The 9,788-nt window shown below is 42.6% G+C and overlaps 1 protein-coding gene and 1 long non-coding RNA gene across 4 annotated transcripts; one reads left to right on the top strand and one right to left on the bottom strand.

The window, feature by feature from the left end:
• Positions 1–446: 446 nt before the first annotated feature.
• On the top strand, positions 447–2,991 carry LOC311289786 (uncharacterized protein; the record flags this gene model as incomplete). Its single annotated transcript, XM_084408031.1, has 3 exons — positions 447–837; positions 1,064–2,791; positions 2,965–2,991. Exons 2-3 carry the CDS (start codon positions 1,874–1,876, stop codon positions 2,989–2,991), a joined length of 945 nt encoding a protein of 314 aa, XP_084264157.1. The 5' UTR covers positions 447–837; positions 1,064–1,873.
• A 38-nt stretch (positions 2,992–3,029) lies between these two features.
• LOC311290008 lies at positions 3,030–7,056 on the bottom strand. Of its 3 annotated transcripts, XR_014627280.1 has the most exons (9): positions 6,768–7,056; positions 6,418–6,597; positions 6,033–6,231; positions 5,775–5,887; positions 5,560–5,653; positions 4,998–5,102; positions 4,216–4,638; positions 3,236–4,055; positions 3,030–3,162 (listed from the first exon to the last, which is right to left on the bottom strand). It is a non-coding gene; the product is annotated as an uncharacterized lncRNA (long non-coding RNA). The 3 variants fall into 3 exon arrangements; XR_014627278.1 differs by having other exon boundaries at positions 5,763–5,887; positions 6,418–7,056; XR_014627279.1 differs by having other exon boundaries at positions 6,418–7,056.
• Positions 7,057–9,788: the final 2,732 nt, after the last annotated feature.

Below are 9,788 nucleotides of genomic sequence, written 5' to 3'. Positions count from 1 at the left end.
TTTGCAGTTAGATTAGTCTTGAAACAGTCATTCCTTTTGTAGAAAAGCTCAAGCTCAAATTAGGTTGATAACCTTTAAAGAAGAAGAAAGAAAAAATAATACAATTCCTAATTACAATCAGACACTTGACAACCTATGCATTAAGCGTCTCGGGTTGATTAATCAATGCGCATCCAATTTCTGTTGTACTCTTTCACTCATACCTCATAACAAGTTTTTTCCTCAAAAGGAGATAAACTGGATAAAACCGCAGGACAAGTGCTCTCACTGACAATTGTTTCTGCCCGTGTTTGGTGTTTAATGTGCTCTAATTACAAGCGCACCTGATAGAGATTCATCACGAATTGAGTTCGGCTTTTTCCGACGGATGACGTCATCTGGATGACGACGCTCTTCGTGGCTTTCCGTGACATCAGTAATCAGTTTGTGACAGTGCAGTAAACTATACGGCCATGTTTATGTTTACTTTCACTTTCACTTTTTAACGGAAAGGGTGGAGTGATTAATTAATGGCGGAAAGGGAAATGGAGGTTAGGCCTATTTAATAAGGTGGAAGGAGGACACGTCACCAGGGTATGTTTCGATTCGTGAGAAGGAGAGTGAAGTAAATGGTTACCATGTGGAGTGGAAGACGGCGGTTGTTTGAACTGAGGCTTTCCGCGCACGCTGTCTGATGCGACGTGGAGTCTGGCGATTCCATAGCGACGCACCTTAAAGACCGGCTGTTGTGGGTGAGCGGTTCACTCTCAAACGAGTCCAAGGCCGTTAAAATTCCTTCCTGGAGCCAGGCGAGGTCCAACTACACTCTCCAGTTTGCGTTTCCGTCCGCCAAAATTGGTCAGTGTGCCCGACACGCAATCTCACACTACACTCATTCACACGCTATCAGACACACACGCATTCCATTCACATCCGCACATTTGCTTCTTGCTTATTCGTGTTTTTTGATTAAGTTGAATGCATTATCGTTGATCTTTGAAGTTTTGCCTTTTGTTTGAGTTTTTCACCCGCGAAATGTGAATTGAATATGTTTTTCCCTTTTTCTCTTTTGTTATATGGAAAGTTTGGCGTGAATATGGACGCACGAATCTGCCAGTGTTGACGCCCAGCTAGAGTGTGACCAGTATGACCTGGGATTTCGTTTATAGCGTTTATGTGATTGTGTGAACACTGATTTTGAACTGTGAAATTTGAACGTTACATTAAGAACTATATCTATCTCTTTATTTGTTTATTGTTTGTTTAGTTGTTTGGTTGTTTTTTCGAAATAAGTATTTTTTTTCTTAAAATAATGTTTGTGGACATTATGTAATAAATTCGAGTTAAATTGAGAATACTTTGGTTTTGTGTGTAATCAGTGGTTTTCTTTGCTATCCTGGGTGTTTGATTTTTGTCAGTTTTTAGAAAACTGTCTGGCGCCCGAATTTTTCGTTAAAAAATAATAATTTAAGTTAGGGCAGCCACCACCACTGTTACAGAGTGGCGCCCGAACAGGGACTTGAACACAACTGAGTGTGAATATGTGAATACTTGCGAATGTGACTTTGATTTGACTTATTTGAATGTAATTTTTTTTTTACTTGAATTGTTATTTTCTTTTTGTATTTACATAATTGGGAAGTTTTGAATTTTGGAACTAAAGTGTGGGAATCCTTTTTACTACACCTGTCAAATCTTATTTTTATTTTATTTTTTTACTTTTTGGACAATTGTTTTGAGACACTTGCTTAATGTTGTGAACTGTGTGAAATGTGACCTACATTTGTACAATTAAGAGGCAATGTAAATTATATGAATTAACTGACATACACAATACTGATTTGCAACACTTTTATTGCATCATTTATTGATATCATATTTTCTTTACATAATCATGGCAGAGCACCCTTCCCCACACTCAACCTTTGTCGAAATGGAGGCTCCGGATGTGGCCACCCCTAATTGGCCACCTGTGCACCGTCCAGCCCCTCAGGAATCCTATGCTCCAACCTTCTGCCACACGCCCACCCAGTTCAGTCGCATTGTGCAGCCAGGACCACATGTGCAGTTTGTGTCCACACCTTTAGGTGGCAGCACTCCAAATAAACTTTTCCCACGGGAACCAAGACCTCCAGAACCCATGCAATTATGCACTCCATCACCTGGGACATCATCTCCAGCTGCTGTTTCACCACCACCTTCTTCATCTTCAGGGGTACAGTATGACCTGCCTAGAACTCTCCCAACACCTGGAAGAGAGTTTGGTCAACTCACTGCACGAGCACAAGGTAACTGGGACCAGTTGCATGATTTCATGACCAAACAAGAGAAAGCTGTAACTGAACTCACTAAGGAACTAAAGTCCAACTCGTCCAGCCATGAGAGCCAGATCACTAAACTCGCTGGAAAGATGGACGAAATCAAGCAACAACTCTCCACTACATTATCTGAAAACAAGCAACAAGCTGAAACTGAGTCTGATCAGATAATTAAAGCTATGAAAATGATGATGGCTCAGGAACTCCAAAAGGTAGAGAATACCTTAGTGACAGAAGTGCGCTTCATGGTGCAACAATTGCAGTCTGAGATTCAACAGGATATTCAATCGGTTCAACAGCACTTTCAGAAGGATTCTGATCAACTGCTGGAAAAAAGTAGTCAACTGACATTACTCACTGACAAATTGTCCACAAACATGAAAGAACTGCAAACTAAAATAGAAGCAAAGTTTGAGAGTCAAGAAAAAAGAATAACTGACCTGAGTGGGAAAAGTATTTCTCTTCATAACCCCTTATCTCCATCACCATCACAAGTAACTTATCCAGCAGCCCCTGCTACTGCTGTTAAAACTGACCACATCAAGCTAACATTTCCCACATTTGGAAGACCATCTGATGACCCAGATCCTTTGCTGTACATAACACGATGTCAAGACTTTCTTGCTGTACATCCGCTAATGGACGCTGACATCTTGGCCACCTTCAGGACAGTTTTATATGGCACTGCGCGTGACTGGTGGGAAGTTGCAAGATCATCTGTCACCACATGGAGTGAGTTTCAGTCTGTTTTTCTTGCTGCTTTTCTAGCTGAGGACTATGAAGATGAGTTGGCTGAACGTGTCCGCCATCGGATTCAAGGCGAAAAGGAGTCCATTAGGGATTTTGCTTTCACCTACAGAGCTCTCTGTAAAAGATGGAAGCCAAGTTTAACTGAAGCAGACATAGTTAAGATGATCCTTAAAAACATAAAACCTTACCTCGCTAGTCATCTTCGTAGCCATGTAACCACCGTGGAAGAGTTGGTTCGACTGGGTCACCAACTGGAGAAAGACCATGAACAACAGAAGCAGTGTGACAGCAAAGCTGGTTCCAAAACTGTTGTAGCATCACCCAGAGGGATGACTCCTGTCCAACCTGCTGTACAATGTTGGCGATGCAGAGGATTTCACGCACCAGGTACATGCCCTCACTTTACTTCTCCAGCTCAATCAACCCCGTCTTCAGGTTATCAGCCACCTAGTAATAAACGGAATTTCCAGTCACCCAAGCCGCCTGGCCAACCTTCCAACAATTCCGTGTCTTCAACAACTATGAAGAATTCTCAAACACCCCCAGGTAAACCCATTTCCACCATTACATCTAGAAGTACATCATCTACTCCTATCAATCCTGCCAGCGTGCCTCAACAGTTGATTGTGCCTGTTAGTGTTGGCTCATGGAAAGGAAAAGCCATTGTGGACACAGGTGCAAGCTATACCCTTATCCATGAGTTTCTCTGGAAGAACATTGCTCAATCACCCCATGATCTCCAACCCTGGACACTTGGACCTTTGTATCTCGCTAACGGTGAAGCAGAGGTTCCTCTTGGATGGCTGAATATCACAATTAATCTTCATGACCAAGTATTCACCATACCAGCTGCAATTCTAGCATCCAAAGCTCTGTCATATTCAGTAGTCCTGGGCCTGGATTTCATCTTCTTTAGTGGTTTACAAATAAGTGTAATCGACAAAAAGTATACTTTCAAATCTACTCCTGACGTGGAACACCCATTCCAACCAGGCTGGGCAAGTGTACCTGAGAACAGACCCAGAAAAGGAAAGCAACAAGGTAATACCAACCAGAGTATCTCTCTCTTGAGTTCAATTCCTCCCCCTCAACCCAAATTTACATTCAGCACAGATGACATGGACATTAAAAAACTTTATTGACAGTGCAGTGAATGGAGCCCACTTACCGGCTGATGGAAAATGCCAGCTACGTCAAGTCTTGGAGGCCAATCCAGAGGTATGTGCGCTCAGACCAGGTCGCACTGATGTTCTCCAACATCGTATTTACCTCACCCAGCAAGTACCAATAAAACAACGACCCTATCGCATGTCCCCTGCCAAACAAGCTGTTGTGGAGAAACAACTAGAAGAAATGTTGAGTGCAGGCATTGTGAAACCTTCTCATTCAGGTTGGGCCTCACCTGTCGTCCTTGTCCCAAAAAAAGATGGGAGTCTCCGGTTTTGTGTAGATTACCGTAAGGTAAATGCTGTTACGGAAAGTGATGCATACCCATTGCCAAACATCGCAGAGATATTGGAATCTCTTTCTGGAGCTGCTATTTTTTCAACCATTGATCTGAATAGCGGTTACTGGCAGGTGACCATGGACCCTGAAAGTACAGCGACGACAGCATTTATTACACCATTTGGATTATTTCAGTTTAATGTTATGCCATTTGGATTGAAAAATGCCCCAGCTACCTTCCAAAGATTAATGGAAACTGTTTTGGGTGAACTACGTGGTCACAATTGCTTTGTGTACATAGATGACATTATCATCTATTCCCCAACCATTGAACAGCACTTCCTTGACATCCAGAGTGTCTTATACAAGCTGAAAAAAGCAGGCCTGACTATTAACCTTAAAAAAAGCAAATTCTGTCTGCAGGAACTAGCGTTCCTAGGCCATGTCGTGAGCATTCAAGGCATCTCCGCTGATTCCAGCAAAGTTGAGGTCATTCGTTCTTACCCAATTCCAAGAAACCTCAAGGAGGTCCAGCGATTCCTTGGTTTAGCCGGATGGTACCACCGGTTTGTCCCATTCTTTTCCCAGATCGCTGAACCCCTCAATGCCCTAAAGAAGAAGGACAGAGTTTTCCAGTGGACGCCACAATGTCAGCAGGCTTTTGAGCAGCTGAAAATAAGCTTGATGACACCTCCCATTCTGGGACACCCAAATTTACAGCACCCCTTCATTGTCTACACAGATGCTAGTGAGACCGGTCTGGGCGCTGTGTTGACACAGAGGGACCATGGGAAAGAGGAAGTCATAGCTTATGCTAGCAGAGCTTTGAACAAAGCTGAAGTGAATTATTCTGCGACGGAAAAAGAATGCTTGGCAGTAGTTTGGGCTCTGGAGAAGTGGCAGCATTATCTGGAACACAAGTTGTTTACTGTTGTTACGGACCACTCTGCACTGCAATGGGTGATGGGGTCCACCAAGACCTCAAGTCGTTTAATCAGATGGGCCCTACGACTGCAGAGATTCGATTTCATTGTTGAATACCGGAAGGGAAAGCTAAATGTGGCACCTGACGCTCTCTCTCGAATCCCCATCAGTGTGAGTTGCAACTTGTATGCCAGCCACAAGGAGTCAGAGGATCTCCCAATCTCTCTGGATAAGATCTGGGAAGAACAACATAAAGACACCGTAATTATGAAAATATTGCAGACTATGGCAGAAGGTGATGACAACCTGAAAGAACAATATGAAGTACTGGAGGACAAGCTTTACCGTAAAGCTCACCTGGCTGACAACCAGTTGCATTATCGTGTTTGCGTTCCTAGTAGCCTCATTCAACAGGTACTTCAGCATTATCATGCTAGCCCCTTGAGTGGCCATGGAGGAATATTCAAGACCTATAAGAGAATTCAAGAAGTGGCTTTCTGGCCAGGAATGTGGAATGATGTCAAGCAATGGGTAAAGAGATGTGTAAAATGTCAACAACTTAAGAGTGACAATCAAAAACCTGCTGGCAAAATGCAACACACCACTGTCACTCACCCCAATGAAATGCTGGGTGTGGACATAATGGGGCCTTTGCCGTGTAGTTCCAACCGAAATGCATATCTCTTAGTCTTCATCGACTACTTCACTCGATGGGTTGAGATGTTCCCCATGCGAAATGCCACTGCACAAACGGTTGCTGCCATCTTCAGGAAGGAGATTCTGACCAGATGGGGTGTGCCTGATTTCCTGCTGTCTGACAGGGGTACACAATTTGTGTCGTCTGTATTTAAGGATGTCTGCGAAAAATGGAATGTAACTCCTAAACTGACTACTGCATACCATCCTCAGACCAACATGACTGAGAGAGTCAATCGCACACTTAAATACATGATAGCGGCATACCTAGATGAAAATCACAACAAGTGGGATCAGTATTTACCGGAGTTCAGATTTGCCATCAATTCTGCTGTCCAAGAGACCATAGGAATGACTCCAGCGGAACTGCAACTGGGAAGAAAGCTACAGAGTCCGATGGACAAACTTCTCCGAGGTAAAAATCTCAATCCTGATGTGCCAGCATACGATGTTGTTCATTGTTTAACCCAGCTTCAATCCAAAGCTATGGAAAACAGCAAAAAAGCTCATGTTAGACAAACAAGAAATTACAACAAACACAGACGAGAACTAACATTTAAAGAAGAAGATCGTGTGTGGATAAGGAACTTTCCACAATCTAGTGCAAAAGCTAAATTCACTGCTAAACTAGCAAGTAAATGGAAAGGTCCTTACCGTGTAATAAAACAGCTGGGTCCACTGAATTACCGTGTTGCACTGGAGACTACTGGGGAAGATGTCCGAACAACCCATGTGTGCAATATGAAAATGTGCTACCCGACAGCCGAAGAATTAGAGTCCCAAAGTAAGGAAAAACTCCGAAAAATATTCCAAGACAACTCCGATGAAGAAGAGGAGTTTCTGGGATTTTAACACTCCCAAATAAACAACCATGGGTTGTTTTCTTTCAGGGGGGAGAGAGTGTGACAGTGCAGTAAACTATACGGCCATGTTTATGTTTACTTTCACTTTCACTTTTTAACGGAAAGGGTGGAGTGATTAATTAATGGCGGAAAGGGAAATGGAGGTTAGGCCTATTTAATAAGGTGAAAGGAGGACACGTCACCAGGGTATGTTTCGATTCGTGAGAAGGAGAGTGAAGTAAATGGTTACCATGTGGAAGACGGCGGTTGTTTGAACTGAGGCTTTCCGCGCACGCTGTCTGATGCGACGTGGAGTCTGGCGATTCCATAGCGACGCACCTTAAAGACCGGCTGTTGTGGGTGAGCGGTTCACTCTCAAACGAGTCCAAGGCCGTTAAAATTCCTTCCTGGAGCCAGGCGAGGTCCAACTACACTCTCCAGTTTGCGTTTCCGTCCGCCAAAATTGGTCAGTGTGCCCGACACGCAATCTCACACTACACTCATTCACACGCTATCAGACACACACGCATTCCATTCACATCCGCACATTTGCTTCTTGCTTATTCGTGTTTTTTGATTAAGTTGAATGCATTATCGTTGATCTTTGAAGTTTTGCCTTTTGTTTGAGTTTTTCACCCGCGAAATGTGAATTGAATATGTTTTTCCCTTTTTCTCTTTTGTTATATGGAAAGTTTGGCGTGAATATGGACGCACGAATCTGCCAGTGTTGACGCCCAGCTAGAGTGTGACCAGTATGACCTGGGATTTCGTTTATAGCGTTTATGTGATTGTGTGAACACTGATTTTGAACTGTGAAATTTGAACGTTACATTAAGAACTATATCTATCTCTTTATTTGTTTATTGTTTGTTTAGTTGTTTGGTTGTTTTTTCGAAATAAGTATTTTTTTTCTTAAAATAATGTTTGTGGACATTATGTAATAAATTCGAGTTAAATTGAGAATACTTTGGTTTTGTGTGTAATCAGTGGTTTTCTTTGCTATCCTGGGTGTTTGATTTTTGTCAGTTTTTAGAAAACTGTCTGGCGCCCGAATTTTTCGTTAAAAAATAATAATTTAAGTTAGGGCAGCCACCACCACTGTTACAAGTTCGGCATACAAGTTTTTTCTTTTCTGTCATCCCCAATAATGTTTGAACTAATTTAAATAAATGTGTTTAACTTCACAATATGTTTTACCAATCTCAGCCAAATAACCAAATGTCAAGAAACAACTATCAACCGCCAAGTAATGGGAAGATGGGAGATAGATGCAGGAACTGCGGAGAGAGAGGACACTGGGCTAAGGATTATCCAAACAACTACCAATGCCAGCAACAGCCGTATTCAAACCAATATCAACAGCAACGGCCGAGCTATCCACCAAGAAAGCAGAACTACAGGGAGCAAAGTGCTTCCTCTTTCCCTCCGCCCCCACCGATGTCAACAAGGACTGCATAGGATGAGGAGGGAGACACTCAAACAGCAACTCAACTGATACAACTGACTAAAGACCCAAATTCAAACCCAATGATGACAATATCTGTACAAGGACTTTCAGTTTCGTTTCTAATTGATACCGGAGCCGTATTTTCAACCCTCACGACCAAGACTGCATCCAGGTTTGACAAATTACCACTTTCTGATCAAACTCATAAAACGTATGGTATATCAGGTTTAGCACAAATTGATAAATTGTCAATGCCCTTAACAGTGATAGATGGGGATAAAACATGTACACACCCATTTCTGATTTCTGAAACATGCTCTTTAAATTTATTAGGTAGAGATTTAAAGGTCCCGTTCTTCGTGATCCCATGTTTCAAACTTTAGTTAGTGTGTAATGTTGTTGTTAGAGTATAAATAATATCTGTAAAATTATAAAGCTCAAAGTTCAATGCCAAGCGAGATATTTTATTTAACAGAAGTCGCCTACATCGAACGGCCGGTTTGGACTACATCCCTCTACTTCCTTCTTTAATGACGTCACTAAAACAAACTTTTTTTAAAACTTTTTTGACTAACCTCCGCCCACAGGAATACACAAAAAAAGGGGGCGTGGTCTTGTTGCGCTCCCACGGAGAAGAGGAAGAGTTGCATTTGTAGAGTGTGTTTGTCGCCATGTCGTCGAGACGCTGTTATTTTCATCCCGGAGTCCAAGTCTACTCGATCCTCTTCATCAATGTTCTCCGGGTCTGATTCCGGCTCAAATTGATAGGGTAATATTAAAGACATGTTTACAATAACACGATGTTATAAACTCCATGTTATGGTAAGAGGCGTGACCTTTCCAGGCAACGTGCGCTAAGCTGCTGTCGAATCACAACACAGGAACCGCTGGCACAATCAGAACTCGTTACGTATTTCTGAAGGAGGGACTTCATAGAACAAGGAAGTCATCAGGCCGTTTTTAGGACAGTGAAAACAGCGGTATACAGATAAGTAAATTCTGAGAAAAATACTGTGTTTTTTTACACGCGAAACATGAACACATGTTATATTGCACACTGTAAACACAATCAAAGCTTCAAAAACACACGAAAAACGGGACCTTTAATGTCTAAATTAGGAATGACAATAGATGGACTGTGATGTAGAGCTTAGATCGGGCCCAACAAATCAAGCCCGACCCTACCCGAGCCCGAGCACGTTGTGTCCGAACCCGGCACGGCCTGACACGTTCACTATAATTATGAGCCCGAGCCCGATTTAAACCCGACCATTTTTAATATGTGGGCCGTTATAACCAGAGGCGGCGCCAGAATTTTTTTTTAACGCAGGTGCTGCTGTGCTAGATTATTTAGGCTACAGGGGGGAGCTGCGCAGTTATATATAT

Source organism: Rutilus rutilus (genome assembly GCF_951802725.1).
Source record: "Rutilus rutilus genome assembly, chromosome: 4".
In the NCBI taxonomy this organism is placed as follows: Eukaryota; Metazoa; Chordata; class Actinopteri; order Cypriniformes; family Leuciscidae; genus Rutilus; species Rutilus rutilus.
Note: the sequence above shows the minus strand (reverse complement) of the source record. Positions and strands in the feature narration are given on the sequence as shown.